General features: G+C 47.5%; 2 protein-coding genes across 2 annotated transcripts in view; both read left to right on the forward strand.

The window, feature by feature from the left end:
- The window catches only part of LOC140428891 (synaptonemal complex protein 2-like), a 573438-nt gene that overhangs the window by 192636 nt on the left and 363745 nt on the right, over nucleotides 1-17057 (forward strand). The window lies entirely within an intron of this gene.
- Nucleotides 1398-9210, forward strand: LOC140428790 (uncharacterized). The gene is made up of 2 exons (XM_072515478.1): nucleotides 1398-1505; nucleotides 6923-9210. The coding sequence occupies exons 1-2, from the start codon at nucleotides 1453-1455 to the stop codon at nucleotides 7890-7892; spliced, it is 1023 nt and encodes a 340-aa protein (XP_072371579.1). The 5' UTR covers nucleotides 1398-1452; the 3' UTR covers nucleotides 7893-9210.

Below are 17057 nucleotides of genomic sequence, written 5' to 3' on the forward strand. Positions count from 1 at the left end.
GCCTGATGGTAGTTTGCAAAATTCCCTTTGGCTTGAGTCATTTCAGAGTGATAATGCGCAGAGTCACTCAGCTTTCCTGGTGTTATCTCAGAGGGGGTTGAGGGTTTGGTTTGAGGATTCCCTGTAGCACGTCTGAGGCCTGTCAGTATGAAGGAAACACATGCATTGAGATGACATCATAGCATAGATGGAGGGGATGGAGGCAGCGCTGTAAGCTCGATTCCATCACTAACTTTATATATGCCATTGCATTTACCAATGTAGAGATCAGGCAGCCTAAAAATGGTGAACAAATGTGCATCTTAATAAATAGTGATGTAAAATATAAACATACGTCGGTGCCCAAGCTGTGAGATTACAATTCTGTATCCTCTTGCTACGACTTGGTGTCTCCCCAGGATCCACATATGAGCTTGAGGCAGTCTGATGTCTGCATGCCCCACTACCTGAGATGACCTTGGCGGGTGTGCTCTGGAAGGCCGGGACCTGGAGGGCCCCAGCCTACTTGCAGGTGCCACCGTCTGCTATCAGCTGGACTGGTTATGTCTCAGGAAGGGGGCACTCCGAGCTCGTGGGCCCCTAGGATAGAGGGACAGCTGGAGTTCTCTGGCATTGACACTCGTGGATGCCCACCAGTACCTGCACCATGCAGATGCTGCCCCCAACCATCAAAATCATGCCCTAAATCATCAAGTTCATGGCCTGCATTGTGAAACTCATGGCCTGAACCATGCATTGGATTTCTTCCGCCATGGAGTGAACGTCAAGTCCCAGGCTCGCCACTGTGAACACCACTCTTACAGTGTTGGCCTTGCATTGCTGGCACCATCTCCTGCAAAGCACAATTTTGCAATCCAGGGAGTGTCCTGGATATCCTTTCCTGGTATTCCCGAGTCTGCCTATGTACCTCCAGCAGCTGAAGGACGAATGATGCCAGCTGCCTGGGGCACAGCTGAGTCGTGGGATCCAGCAAACCTCCGACTGCCTGATTACTGCGATGTCCATATCTCCACCTGATGTGGATCTGCAGCAGTGATGTGCTCAGCGAGTTGTGATCCAGAAGCTTGTTTGTGTGTGTCTCTGCTGCGGGAGGGTGCAAGTGGCAGCTGTGATGCCTATTCAGTGCCCTCCAACGATATATCTTCTGAACTGGTGTCGAGGCTTGTCACAGGACCCCTGCTGGTAGACGGGAAAGGCTGATCAGGTGATTTTCCTGCAAGAGAAGGGACATAGTATTAGTGGTAAGGGCAAAGGTCTGGGAGGGACAGAACTTACACGAGTTTGTGGTGATGGATGCAAGTGCAGAGCTTTCTCACTTTTCTCGTTCAAGTCCACCTCTCGCCCTGACGAATGTGTGATATAAAATAGTTACTTTAGAGATATTAGTTACTATAATGTAGAGATAGGCCAGTCTCATTCTGGTGAGTTCACAGACAAAGGATTTCAGACCGCATGGCAAAGCAAGGAGGAGGTGTGTCCACCAAAGGAGGAGAAAAGGATGCTGGGTAATAGGGGCCAGAGGAAGGGATTGGAAGTGAGCCAATTAGAGTGTATGGATAGGTCAGGAGTGGTATAGGATGACCTATGGGAATCGTGTATGTGAAACTTGATGCCAGTTGTGTGAGTAGTAGAAATCCCTTTGTCCTACAGACTCACTTGATTCCAGAGGTGTACAGAGCAAGATGTGCTTTGTACTTGCTGTGAATTGAGAAAGGCTTGCAAGCCAAATAAAATAACTAATGCTGTACCTGCAAATCTATCTCGACTTTTATTGAGGCCAGACTGACGGGTAAAGAAATTTGGGATTTGTCATTTGGTGCCGAAAACCCGGGATTTCTCAAGACGGTTCTGACCAACTGCGAAATCAGAATTAGACTGATTATGAACAGGAGGATGGGAAAAAGGGGCCCACAATGTACAGCTGGAAAATGACCGCGCATTGATTTTTCCCCTCTTCTTATCGTCTGATTAGTCTGGTCATTAGTTGGTACGGAAAGATCGTCTCGACGAAATCAAAGGTCAGTCTGGGGATTAGAAATTTAATTGATGGGATTTCATATTGTTGATTCGGCTTGGGTCAGGTTTTGGGTTGATGGGTCATCTAAAACGATGATTCAATTCCAAGTGTAAGTGTTTTTAAGGCTGATGTGACTTCAGTAGATGGAGGTTCAGTTAAGTAAGTGTTTTTAAGGCTGATGTGACTTCAGTAGATGGAGGTTCAGTTAAGTAAGTGTTTTTAAGGCTGATGTGACTTCAGTAGATGGAGGTTCAGTTAAATAAGTGTTTTTAAGGCTGATGTGACTTCAGTAGATGAAGGTTCAGTTCAATAAGTGTTTTTAAATCTGAAGATGATTCAATTCCATGTGTGAGTGTTTTAAATCTATAGTTGATTAAGCTAAAATTGTACCCTTGGACTGTAGTGGCGAAAAACGCAGTTCTGATGACTAGTTGAGATTATGGGGAATTCCTTGGATAGCACAAATGATCCAGGCATGCCACTGCAAATATTATGCGATATGTATCCGGATAAAGCAAAAGATTTCAGGAAAATGTCAGCAACGTTAAGGAGTAAAATGGGGGATGAATGGCCACTAGGGGGCACCAAAGACCTAGATATTATTAAGAAAATTCAGGGACACATCTGGAAAAAGAGTCAAAGTATGAAAGCAAAAGAATTAATTGGATTATGGAGACAATATTGTCAAGAGGAAAGAGATAAGATCATGCTATCCAGTTGGCAGGACAATGCCCTTAAAATGGGAATTCCAATTAGTGAACAGGATAACCAAAAAACATTACAGGTCTTGAAAAAGGAATGTGCATTCAAAAAACGCGCAAGTAAAGACAGGAACGGCTCGGGTCAAACAAAAGATGGGCTACGTAGTTCAATGGCTGGCCTTGAATTGACAGAAAATGATCAATTCGATGATTTAAAAATGTCAGTAAAAGTTCCGACTGCACCTGTAGCATTGTCTACACTAATTCCGGGACCACCAGAGTATAATAATTTATATCCAGTCACTGCTCCCCAGATTCCAATCATGCCAGTAACTCCAGCCCTTTTGGTTGATAGCGTGGGTCCCGATTTACCATCTTCACGATCAGTAGGGGAAGAGGAGCTCTGTTCCGCAAGCCCAGTTAGCTCTAGGACCCGATCTCGGACAGCGAGAGAAGGGCTTGATCCTAACCAGAAACAATTAAGCATACCACCTAAATCCCTTCAGACCAAGGGGAAACCGCAAATTTCGAGAACAAAGGGAGATGCCAGGATTGAAAGAGAAAGAACTCCCTCTAGTGACAGGGAGGGACGTCGAAGTCTTGGAAGAACCAGAGGAAATAGCTAGAGTGCCCCCTGGTGAGACTCGGAGACAGTTGCCGATTAGGAAGATACCAAACCTTGACGCCGGGGCCCAGCCCACGATAGACGTTTATTTCCCATGGACACCCAGTGAGATGATGGCTATTATGGCTACAATCCCAGATAGAAAAGAATCTCCTGCTGCTTTCGTGGATTCCCTGAGAACTACCATCTCAATTTATCAAGCTGATTCTAGGGACCTCTGGGCCCTAGTCCAGCAGGTTTTAACCCCAGCAGAGTACCGCAATTATCTTAATCACTTGAATTATGCTAGCCACGCCGCACTTCAGCAAGCCCATGCGTTAGACGACGATAGACGGACACAAATCCTGAATGCGTTGAATAGCACATTTCAAAAGCCCATAAATATTTCTGCTATCTTAGACCTAAAACCTAAGAAGATTGAAGAGCCAGAGGAATTTCTGAAACGTTTTAATGAAATCTACCGTGGGCAGTCAGGCGACTTGCCATATCAAAATGGTCAGAATTCCCCTCAATATTGTGCTATGTTAATGCATTGCCTACCACCTTCCGTGGCTACTGCTGTGAAATGTAATAACATGAATTGGACAGAGAACGACCCTTCCCAGATGGCAAGGGCAGTCAGATTTTATTGGAAGGAGGGTGTAGGCCAGGAAGGAGGCTCAGTTACAAAGGTTAAGACTGAGTATGTAATGAAAAAGGATGGTCTGCGACCCCAACAAGTGGCAGAAATGGTAGCTTACCAGCTGGAGCCCCAATATTGTGACTTTGGGTGGGTGGATCAGCGAGGGGGAGGATATTAAACCCACCCAAAGGGACCCTCAGCTCCTTTTTATGGCCCACCGTATGCACCAACAGCTTTACAACCGCCGCCCCCTCTGAGGGGCCATTGGTCTACTGGGAGAAGAGGACGGGGCAGATATGGAGGGAGCAATGCATGTTATAATTGCGGCCGTGCAGATCACTGGCAACAGGAATGCCCCTTTAAAAGACAGGCAGCAGAAGGAGATTATCCGGCCCAAAGGAGGGGGTACCCACCAAGGGGAGGACAGACGAGATACACTGACTTCTCCCAGGCAAACCCTTTCCCAACACAGGATTGACTAGCTAATTTAGTCATAAGGACTCTCCAATCGGACAGGGAACCTATTATCTCTCTGCAGATAGGAGATCAACATCACTCATTTGTAATCGACACTGGAGCAGCCATGTCTTCTGTGCAATCAGAACTTCGACTACCATTATCCGACCACACGCAGCATTTGTCGGGGTTCCAAGGACAGGTGTGTGAGTATCCTATTTCTGAACCTGTGACAGTCACTTACGAGAATAAGTCTGCAGATCATCAGTTTGTAGTGACTACTGGATTGGACTGTAACTTGTTGGCCCGAGATTTACTGTGTATCTTCCAGCTACAGCTAGAGTACGGAGACGAAGGGGTAACGGTCCAATCATGGAGGATGAGACAACAGTGCTATATTCTATCACCCCCAGTGGTGGACGTTAGACATTGAACATTCACTGCATCACGTTACCCTGGCCTATGACAGAACCGGACAAAACAGGGAGTTGGAGGACAAATACCGGCCATTAATTTGGACCGAATGGCCAGTCAAAGTTACAGCCACAGTCACGGGAAAAGAAGGTACAGCCGATTTTGTTACAATACCACCACATTTATGGCCACAGTCAGCTTCGGTAAGCCCTCATATTACACGTCAGGTCCACGATCAGTACCATGCCAGGTATCTGGGACCTATGGTAAGGAGGGCAGTGGATCATTCAGTTCCAACAGAGTACGCACTTCAAGTCACGCCAGACGGCACTGCCATAAAATATTTTGAGGTCCCTGAAACGATTAACACTCGACTGCAGCCCCGTCTATGGACAAATTAATCCGAGAGCTGTTGCAACAGGGTATTTTGGTCCCTTGCCAATCAGAATGTAACACCCCCATACTTGCTGTGCCTAAACCAGCCAAGCCAGACCAGTACTGATTAGTACAGGATTTACGTTCAATCAATGCCATCGCACAGCCGTTACATGCTCTCACTCTCCAACAGGATATTACGGTGTATAGCTCCCACTCGGTCATCGCACGACTGAGGCAACAGCAAACTCAGCATCTTACCGCAGCTCGTCAGAATAGGTATGAGATATACCTTTTGAACAATCCACGTCTGACATTTAAACACTGTACCACTATCAATCCAGCCTGTTTTCTTAGTGGTCCCTCTGTCCATGAAGACGCACCTGGCCACGATTGTTTAGCCTTGATTCAGGAAACTACCACAATAAGGGACGATTTGAGTGATATTTCGTCAGAACAACCTGACATGATTGTGTGTGGTCAAATATCCCACCGGGGTTTAGTTAATGACTTACTGCAGGCCCTCCTTATGCCCGCGCAGATTTTCGTCATTAAATGCGCTGCCCACACAAATGGTAAGACCCCAGTTGACGTTGGTAATGAACAAGCAGATTGTGCAGCGCGGACAGCCTGTGGTGGTATGTATTGGGGTCATGTGGGACTGTGAAGCCGTGATGCTATTGGCTGACAGATCCCGGGTCCTGATTGGCTGTTGACTCCTGGCTCCGCCCTGAAGGCGGAGTATAAGAACCCGAGCTTCTCCCCGCCGCTTCATTCTGTTGCTGAACTGCTGGGGACAAGTCTCGCTTAATAAAGCCTCATCGACTTCATCACTTCTCGTCTCTCTCGTAAGTCATTGTGCGCTACACAGCCACGCAAATTCAGCAAGAGATGGTGCCTAAAATGTTAAGTTAGACGAAACGATCTACTATAAATATGTCTGCTTCTGACAAGTCAATGCCAACCATCCAAGACGTCATAAGGTTACAGGAGGACGCTCCTGAGAGTGATAAACAAATGTGGAAACAGTTAGGTTGTACATATGATTCTGTTTCCTCTTTATGGACCACGCCAGCACATCAGACTTGTATGTCTGATGTACTGGCTTTATGGATCACTGAATGTGTACACTTTGCAACTCATTGTGGGGCTCGAGGGACTAGTGATTTGTTGCTGGACACTTGGTGGCACCCTGAAATGCAGGGGTTGGCCCAGAGTATCAGTAATCGGTGTTTGATTTGTCAGCAATATAACACCGGCAAAGGTATCCCTTGTGGGATGGGGCAAACCCCGTTGCCCAGTGGTCCCTTTGAGACGCTACAAATGGATTACATTGAGTTGGAAAGGTGTCAATGTTATAAATATGTTTTGGTCATTGTGGATGGGTTCAGCTGATGGGTTGAGGCGTATCCGACTACCGATAATAAAGCTGCTACTGTGGTTAAAGTTCTGATGCGGGAAATCATTCCCCGGTACAGTATACCAGCTCAGTTGAGTTCTGATAACGGGCCTCATTTTCTTGGACAGATTAACCTGCCTCTCTTCCCCAGTGCTATTTTACAGGTGTGGAGCATGATGGGGTGGCTACGCACCGTCTGTGTGATATTCGGCCTCACCTCGCTTGGAGTGTTATTGGCGACGGACATGGAAAAGGGAAATATTATCTACATTTGTAACCCCAACCAAACTACAAGGACATTTTGTTTATGCAGAGGTGATGTTCTTCGCTGCCCCCATATACGAGGACATGGTATCGACTCATGGAAGGTCATCAGGATAACGGAAAATGCAGGAGTCATGAAGCAATTGCACCGGTCCCGGCGATGGGAAGGGAACATTATATGGACATTGCCTTGTTTTTGGAGTACATGTAAATTTGATTTTGGATGTGTTAAGATTGGTGCGATAAAGGTAACATCAGACCGTCAGGAGAAGGTAGGAAGAGGTTGTGAGAGAGAGAGGGGGACTAGAGAGAGGACGGAGCGTGTGAGAAGGGGAGTACAGCTAGAACGTAGGTTATCAGGAGATACACTTTATTTAGTTAAAGGCAACACTGAGGAAAACCCGGGTAGTATGAATCTCTTCTACCAGATTTACCACTGCTTGTATGGCCACGGACAGGTTGTCGGCTACCCGAACCCCGCAGCGGTGTCTAGGTTATTTTCTGTTTCACCGCTTTGGGGCACTCCCCAAACGGTGGTTCATTGTCAGCGTTCCGAGTCACCGCCCGAGCAAGTCACTCTTCCTTACGATCCGGGTTCAGCACCACCGGCTATTTGCCTTCCCCTTCCTCGGGATAATTCCCACTCACAGTATAATAGGCTGCAACGGTGGAGGGCGTATATGCCTAGCCACTTCACTCCCAATAGAAACTCCGAGTCGTACGAGAATTGTTTCAGCAGTGAAGGATACGGCTGTTTGCTGGTAGAGGTGGAAACGAATATAACATGTCTGTTCCCCACCTGTACGGACAGGAGGTGTCATATCACCCAGGCGTCTGGCCAATGCGTTTGTTACAACACCACTGGCGTTCTATTGAACGCCGGCATCCAGCTCCTTTGTGGCTGGGCGAATGTCTCTCATATCACTGTTGGGACTAGGGCTTTCCGCATTGCTAGGCTGCCCGAATGGGTGTTTCAAAGCTGGATAAACTGGGCTACTGGGGGATCCCTACGCAACTGATATACTGATTGTGATGCTCACCTGTACACGGAACAAGGATACTACTTTTTTTTTTAAAATGGTACAGCAACTAATGTTTTGTCACCCCCATTTCCCCGCCAAATTGCTATTGGTACTCTAGTCCCTACCACAGTCCCCTGCCCCTCGGCGTGGATGCTGCATAATCAGTTAGCATGCCGGGCAGTCTCAGCTGAATTCTGCGAGAACTGGAAAAAACCTCAGATACTCGCACCCAACCGGGGCCCCTCAGCCCGGTGGGGAATTCGGAGCGTCTTGACACTGGGAGGTGTGGGGGGTTCCTTGGCTGTCAGCAATAGGAATTATTTTATTTGTGGCCTTACCATCTTGGGAAATGAAACCTTGGGAGCCCTCGGGGCAATAACCAAGGAATTGTCTCAGCTGCGGTTGTTTGCAATGCAGAACCGGTATGCTCTTGACTATCTTCTGGCCTGTGAGGGTGGGGTATGCGCCATAGTACAGGGCAAGTGTATCATGGGAGTTCAAGACTTAACCGCTAACATCACTAAATTTATGGATCACATACGGGATCACCTGGACGGAATGCAGGATCCTGGCTCTTGGGGTAACTGGGGATTTGGAGGTTGGAAGGACTGGTTGATAAATATGGCCATGTATTTAGCAGTGGCTATTGGCTGCATCTTTGTGGGCCCAGCCATCCTTAAATGTGTGATGGGTAGAATGCGGGGTGCACTGGAACAGATCAACGCCCCTAAAATCTTAGCTGTCAAAATCCATGAGGGTGCAGCAGATGAAGGGGGGGCTACACCAGGAATTGGAAATGCAGCGACGGATCTTTTTACATGAGGGACCGTAGCTATGGATTGGATAGTTCGGTTATCATGGAATGATAAAAGGAGGGAATGACGAATGTGATATAAAATAGTTACTTTAGAGATATTAGTTACTGTAATGTAGAGATAGGCCAGTCTCATTCTGGTGAGTTCACAGACAAAGGATTTCAGACCGCATGGCAAAGCAAGGAGGAGGTGTGTCCACCAAAGGAGGAGAAAAGGATGCTGGGTAATAGGGGCCAGAGGAAGGGATTGGAAGTGAGCCAATTAGAGTGTATGGATAGGTCAGGAGGGGTATAGGATGACCTATGGGAATCGTGTATGTGAAACCTGATGCCAGTTGTGTGAGTAGTAGAGATCCCTTTGTCCTACAGACTCACTTGATTCCAGAGGTGTACGAAGCAAGATGTGCTTTGTACTTGCTGTGAATTGAGAAAGGCTTGCAAGCCAAATAAAATAACTAATGCTGTACCTGCAAATCCATCTCGACTTTTATTGAGGCCAGACTGACGAGGAAAGAAATTTGGGATTTGTCAGCCCCACACAGGCCCATTCTTGTTCCTTCCCTGCAAACCCCAGTGCACTCTCCTCAAAAGGTTTAAGGATCCTGACGTCCACCATCCCACTGTCCATTGTGACTCTTTAATGCTGGTTGTGAGCCAACGTCTTCTGCAGGGAAACAGAGGGGGAGGTTGTAAACAGGTCGTGTGCCAGGTCACATGGCATTGGTGCTTGGCATGTTAGGCACTGTGGGTGAGCAGGGATGAATGATGAGAGGCATCTCAGGGGAAATGATGAAGCGTGTGGGAGTTTGAGTAGTGGGGTCAGCGAAATGGCAGCAAGTTGAGTTCATGTGGCATAGTTAAGGGGTGTATGAATAGAAGAGTGTTGAGATAAAACAAGAAGCACTTACCCTGGCAGCACAGAAGAGGTTGTTCATGTTTTTCTGGCACTGCACCTCCGTTTATTCTGACGTGTGCTCACACACACCAACACACCGTTTCCCATGCAGGGTTGGTAAACTTCTGTAGGGTCTCTTGCCAGCCTTCGGTACAGCGTTGACCTCTCCTCCACAGCATCCAGGCAAGGGCACCCTCAGTGAATTTCTGTGCCAGATTTCTAGCAGCCATCTTCTTTGCTGGGCTGTGAACAAGTGCTGTGGAGCTGTTTCAATGCAGTACCCACTTGATTGAACTGTTCAGATAAAGCCGATTCAGACGCAAAATTCCAGCATCGAACATTACAGCACAGAACAGGCCCTTCGGCCCTCTATCTTGTGCCGAGCATTGTCCGAAACCAAGATCAAGCTATCCCACTCCCTGCCATTCTGGTGTGCTCCATGTGCCTATCCAATAACCGCTTGAAAGTTCCTAAAGTGTCCGACTCCACTATCACAGCAGGCAGTCCATTCCACACCCTAACCACTCTCTGAGTAAAGAACCTACCTCGGACATCCCTCCGATATCTCCCACCCTGAATCTTATAGTTATGCCCCCTTGTAACAGTTACATCCACCCGAGAAAATAGTCTCTGAACGTCCACTCTATCTATCCCCCTCATTATCTGATAAACCTCTATTAAGTCGCCTCTCATCCTCCTCCACTCCAAAGAGAAAAGCCCTAGCTCCCTCAACCTTTCCTCATAAGACCTATCCTGCAAATCAGGCAGCATCCTGGTAAATCGCCTTTGCACCCATTCCAATGCTTCCACATCCTTCCGATAATGAGGTGACCAGAACTGCACACAATACTCCAAATGTGGTCTCACCAGGATCATGTATAGTTGCAGCATAACCCCGTGGGTCTTAAACTCAAGCCCCTGTTAATAAAAGCTAACACACTATAGGCATTCTTCACGGCTCTATCCACTTGAGTGGCAACCTTCAGAGATCTGTGGACATGAACACCAAGACCTCTCTGTTCCTCCACATTCCTCAGAACCCTGCCGTTGACCCTGTAATCCACATTCAAATTTTTTCTACCAAAATGAATCACCTCGCACTTATCAGGGTTAAACTCCATCTGCCATTTTGCGGCCCAGCTCTGCATCCTATCAATGTCTCTTTGCAGCCTATAACAGCCCTCCACCTCATCCACTACTCCACCAATCTTGGTGTCATCAGCAAGTTTACTGACCCACTCTTCAGCTCCCTCCTCCAAGTCATTGATAAAAATCACAAATAGCAGAGGACCCAGCACTGATCCCTGTGGTACACCGCTGGTAACTGGTGTCCAGTCTGAAAATTTTCCATCCACCACCACCCTCTGTCTTCTATGTGATAGCCAGTTACTTATCCAATTGGCCAAATTTCCCTCTATCCCACACCTCCTTACTTTCTGCATGAGCCGACCATGGGGAACCTTATCAAACGCCTTACTAAAATCCATGTATACGATATCAACTGCTCTACCTTCATCTACACACTTAGTTACCTCCTCAAACAATTCAATAAAATTTGTGATGCAAGACCTACCCTTCACGAATCCGTGTTGACTATCCCGGATTAAGCTGCATTTTTCAAAATGGTCATAAATCCTATCCTTCAGGACCTTTTCCATTATCTTCCCGACCACCGAAGTAAGACTAACTGGCCTATAATTACCAGGGTCATTCCTAGTCCCTTTCTTGAACAGAGAAACAACATTCGCCAATCTCTAGTCCTCTGGCACTATCCCCGTTGTCAGCGAGGACCCAAAGATCAAAGCCAAAGGCTCTGCAATCTCATCCCTTGCCTCCCAAAGAATCCTTGGATATATCCCATCTGGCCCAGGGGACTTGTCGATCCTCAAGTTTTTCAAAATTGCTAATACATCCTTCCTCAGAACATCTACCTCCTCCAGCCTACCCGCCTGAATCACACTCTCATCCTCAAAAACCTGGCCCCTCTCCTTTGTGAACACTGAAGAAAAGTATTCATTCAACGTCTCTCCTATTTCTTCTGACTCCATGCACAAGTTCCCACTACTGTCCTTGACCGGCCCTCCCCTCACCCTGGTCATTCTTTTATTTCTCACATAAGAGTAAAAAGCCTTGGGGTTTTCCTTGATCCGACCCGCCAAGGACTTCTCATGCCCCCTCCTAGCTCTCCTACGCCTTTTTTTTCAGCTCATTCCATGCTACCTTGTAACCCTCAAGCAACCCTACTGATCCTTGTTTTCTCTTCCTTACATACTCTTCCTTTTTCCTCTTGACAAGACATTCAACCTCTTTTGTGAACCATGATTCCCTCACACGGCAATTCCTCCCTGCCTGACAGGGACATGCCTATCAAGGACACGCAGTATTTGTTCCTTGAACAAGCTCCACTTTTCATTTGTGCCTTTCCCTGACAGTTTCTGTTCCCATCTTATGCTCCCTAATTCTTGCCTAATCGCATCATAATTACCCCTCCCCCAATTATAAACCTTGCCCTGCCGTATGGCCCTATCCCTCTCCATTGCAATAATGAAAGACACCGAATTGTGGTCACTATCTCCAAAGTGCTCTCCCACAAACAAATCTAACACTTGGCCCGGTTCATTACCCAGTACCAAATCCAATGTGCCCCCCCACTCTTGTCGGCCTATCCACATATTGTGTCAGGAAACCCTCCTGCACACACTGTACAAAAACTGCCCCATCCAAACTATTCGACCTATAGAGGTTCCAATCAATATTTGGAAAGTTAAAGTCACCCATGACAACTACCCTGAGACCTCCACACCTATCCATAATCTGTTTTGCAATTTCTTCTTCCACATCTCTATTACTATTTGGGGGCCTATAGAAAACTCCGAACAATGTGACCGCTCCTTTCCTATTTCTAACTTCGGCCCATATTACCTCAGTCGGCAGATCCCCTTCAAACTGCCTTTCTGCAGCCGTTAAACTATCCTTGATTAACAATGCAACTCCTCCACCTCTTTTACCACCTTCCCTACTCTTACTGAAACATCTATACCCCGGAAATTCCAACAACCATTCATGTCCCGGTTCTAACCATGTCTCCGTAATGGCCACAACATTGTAGTCCCAAGTACCAATCCACGCTCCAAGTTCACCTACCTTATTCCGGATGCTCCTTGCATTGAAGTAGACACACTTCAACCCATCTTTCTGTCTGCCGGTACACTCCTGCGCCCTTGATACCCTCCTCAGTACCTCACTACTCTCGACACTGGCTTCTGGACTACAGCTCCTTTTCCCAGCCCCCTGACAAATTAGTTTAAAACCCCCGAAGAGCCGTAGCAAATTTCCCTCCCACGATATTGGTGCCTCTCTGGTTCAGGTGCAAACCGTCCTGCCTGTACAGGTCCCACCTTCCCCAGAATGTGCCCCAATTATCCACGAACCTGAAACCCTCCCTCCTACACCATCCCTGCAGCCACATGTTTTATGCACTCTCTCCCTGTTCCTCACCTCACTAGCACGTGGCACCAGCAACAAACCAGCGATGACAGCATGGTTTGTCCTGGCTCTGAGCTTCCACCCTAGCTCCCTAAATTCCTGTTTTAAATCCCCATCCCTTCTCTTACCTATGTCGTTGGTACCGATGTGTACCATAACCTGTGACTGTTCCCCCTCCCCTTTAAGGATTCTGAAAACACGGTCCGAGACGTCACGGACCCTGGCACCCGGGAGGCAACATACCATCCGTGAGTCTCTTTCGTTGCCTCAGAACCGTCTATCTGTCCCTCTAACTATCGAGTCCCCAATAACTATTGTTCTCCTGCTCTCCCTCCTTCCCTTCTGAGCCACAGGGACGGACTCAATGCTGGAGATCCGTTCACCGTGGCTTACCCCTGGTAGGTCGTCCCTCTCAACAGTATCCAACACGGTATACTTGTTACTGAGGGGAACGACCACAGAGGATCCCTGCACTGACTGCTTCCTCCCAGCCCCTCTCACCGTCATCCATCTATCTTGATTCTTCGGAGTAAAAGACATCCCTGAAGCTACTATCTATGACCACCTCTGCCTCCCGAATGATCCAAAGTGACCTTCTAGGACTCTTTGTCTCATCCCTCATACCATTATCTTGTCCTTTGATAGAACATTAAAAGGTCGGAGATGACTCATCCATTCCTGACCTTATCTTGTCTTATTCATACCGCCTTGGGTTATGATGAGTTAGCCTTATCAGAAGTTACGGAGGTCAGGCATTTTGTAATAGCTTGATCTTCTCTGATCTTATTCATGCTTTAAGTTAAGCGGAGTCGGCCTTATCGGCCTTACATGGGCCTGGTACATTGGAATGGTTAGAGCAGCATTCCTTACAAAGGGGTCTGATACATTGGAATGGCTAGGTCATCTTTTCTTACATTGTACCAAATAGTTGACCACTTTTCACCTCATGCCATTACTTAATTCGTACAACATCACACGAGTGTCCCAGGATGTAGCCACCATACCATTTTCCATCTTTACCGCCTGCTGTACCTACATGTTTATCTTCAGCAACTGTTGTAAGGGGACACCCAGGTCTCGTTGCACATTCCCCTCTCCAAATTTCTGGCCATTCAGATAATCACCTGTCTTCCCATTTTTACTACCAAAGTGGATAACCTCACATTTATCCAAAGTAAACTCCATGTGCCATTTATTTGCCTGCTCACTCAACTTGCCCGCTAATCACACTGAAAAATCTCTGTATCCTCCTCACAGTTCACTCTCCCAACCAGCTTTGTGCCACCTGCAAATTTGGAGATATTACATTTTGTTCCCTCATCTAAATCATTCATATATGTTATGAATAGCTGGGGTCCCAGCACCGATCCCCGCAGTACCCCACTAACCTCTCATGTGGGACTTTGTCAACTTCATCAACTCCAATAGTTACATCCTCGAAGAGTTCCAGTAGATTTGTCAAGTATGATTTCCCTTTCTTAAATCCATGCTCTCTCTGTCCGACACTGCCACTGTTTTCCAAGTCCTCTGCGAGAAATTCGTGATAATGGATTCTAGAATTTCCCCCATTATCAACGTCAAGCTGACTGGTCTATGATTCCCTGTTTTCTCTCTACCTTCCTTTTAAATAGTGGAGTTTATTGCCTCGCTGAACGGACTGATTTTGCATGTTCAATTCCTATCTATTCAGATGTTGGCGTTGGACTAGGGTGAGCACAGTAAGAAGTCTTGCAACACCAGGTTAAAGTCCAACAGGTTTGTTTCAAACACTAGCTTTCGGAGCACTGCTCCTTCCTCAGGTGAAGGAATTCAACCTGGTGTAAGACTTCTTCCTGTACCTATTCAGATACCTCTTGCAATTGTTTCTTTCCTATCCTGCACTGCTTACCTCTGATAGTCTCAAGGTTCTGTCTTTAGTCCCCCCTCCTATTTCTCATCTGCTTGGCAGCATCTGAAAACATACCATGTCAGCTCCACATCTACACTGACAACACCCAGCTCCATCTCATCACCTCTACCTTTCTTGACTCCAAATTGTCTTTAACTTGTTACACCTTTTATCCAACATACAGTATTTCAATAGATTCCTCCGCTGAAACCCTTGTTGGTGCCCTTGTTGGTCTTTGATACCTCCAGATTTGACAATTCGAAAGCTCTGCAGGCCAGCCGCACACTTACAGCCAATTTTGAAATGTCAAGGCTTAATCAATTAGTGAGGCTGCAAGAGCAGGTCAGTGGCTGGAATTCTGTGGAGAGTAACTGACCTCCTGACTTCCACCATCTATGAGGCACAAGTCAGGAGTGTGATGGAATACTCTCCACTTCCTTGGATTAGGCTAAGCCTGACACACGACGATGATGCATTGACTCCCCTCAGGGCTTTCTCCCAGAACCTGACCTCCAACTCCCCTCCCAACTCTTGCTCCCACTTCCTTTTCACCTCCCCTATTGGAACCCCTTGCCACTCCATCAGTTCCTTATATATTTCCGAGACCCTCCCCAACACCTGCTTTTGACAGCACCTTATCTTGTAGTCCCCTTAGTGGGAGGCGAGGAAAGCCTGGGACCTGTCTCCGGACAAAATCCCACACTTGGAAGGACCGGAACTCATTCCCCCCTGGCAACTCAAACTCCTCCTCAAGCTCTTCCAAACTCGTGAAGCCCTCCTAAATGAAGAGATCTCCAAATCTCTCAATCCCTGCCTGCTGCCACCTCCTTAAGCCCTCGTCCAAACCCCCCCGGAGCGAACTGGTGATTGTCACAGATTGGTGACCACACCGACGCCCCTTCCAGTCCCATGTACTGCCTCCATTGCCCCCACACTCACAGGGCTGCCACTACCACTGGGCGTGTGGAGTACCGAGCCGGCGAGAATGGCAGAGGTGCCGTTAAAGCCTTCAGACTCGTGCACTTGCAAGATGCCACCTCCACTCGCTCCCTCACCGACCCCTCTCCCACTACCCACTTTCTAACCATCGAAATATTAGCCGCCCATTAGGAATTAATAAAGTTTGGAATGTCCAAGCCCCCCTTCCCGCGCCGCTGCTCAAGAAGGACCTTCTTCACCCTCGGGGCTTTCCTGGCACATTTAAAACCCAAGATCGCCGCATTCAGCTTCCTAACAAATGCCTTGGGGATGAAAATTGGAACTCACTGAAACACGAACAGCAATCTCGGGAGGATTGTCATTTTCACAGTCTTTACCCTCCCCACCAATGACAGCGGGAGCACGTCCCACCTTCGGAGCTCGTCTTTCATTTGCTCTATCAACCTGCCCAAATTTAATTTATGAAGCTGACCCCAGTCCCTTGCCGCTTGAATCCCCAGGTACCTAAAACTCCCACCACCTTGAACGGCATTTCCCTCAATCTCCTCTCCTGCCTCCTTGCTTGGATCGTAAACACTTCGCTCTTGACCATATTCAATTTATACCCTGAGAACCGACCAAATTCCTCCAGTATCCCTATTATTCCTGCAAGGAGCAAATCGTCCGCATAACGCTCAACCCTATGTTCCACCCTTCCTCACACTATCCCCCGCCAAATGTTCGATGCTCGCAGCGCCATTGCCAAAGGCTATGTGGCCAGGGCAAACAGTATTAGGGAGAATGGGCACCCCTGTCCCGTCCCCCGACACAGATTAAAATATTCTGATCGAACCCGGTTTGTCTTTATATTCGCCACCGGTGCCTGATAGAGCAACCGGACCCAATCCACAAATCCTGCCCAAACCCAAATCTTCCCAGGACCTCCCACAAATACTTCCACTCCGCCCGATCAAAGGCCTTTTCTGCTTCCATGGCAACCACTACCTCGACCTCCTGCCCCACCGCAGGCATCATTATTACATTAAGGAGCCGCCTAATGTTGGATATCAGGCGTTGTCCCTTCACAAATCCCGTCTGGTCCTCCCATATTACCCCAGGAACACAATTCTCTAACGCGTGGCCAAGATCTTTGCCAGCAAT

This window comes from Scyliorhinus torazame, chromosome 8, assembly GCF_047496885.1.
Source record: "Scyliorhinus torazame isolate Kashiwa2021f chromosome 8, sScyTor2.1, whole genome shotgun sequence".
NCBI classification, from domain to species: domain Eukaryota; kingdom Metazoa; phylum Chordata; class Chondrichthyes; order Carcharhiniformes; family Scyliorhinidae; genus Scyliorhinus; species Scyliorhinus torazame.

Excerpts from the sequence above, each read along its gene's own strand:
- LOC140428790 (XM_072515478.1), top strand. The coding sequence starts at position 1,453 with ATGGCAAAGCAAGGAGGAGGTGTGTCCACCAAAGGAGGAGAAAAGGAT. Across the intron at positions 1,506-6,922 it reads GGAGGAGAAAAGGATGCTGG|AGGTGATGTTCTTCGCTGCC; the intron begins GTAATAGGGGCC and ends TTGTTTATGCAG.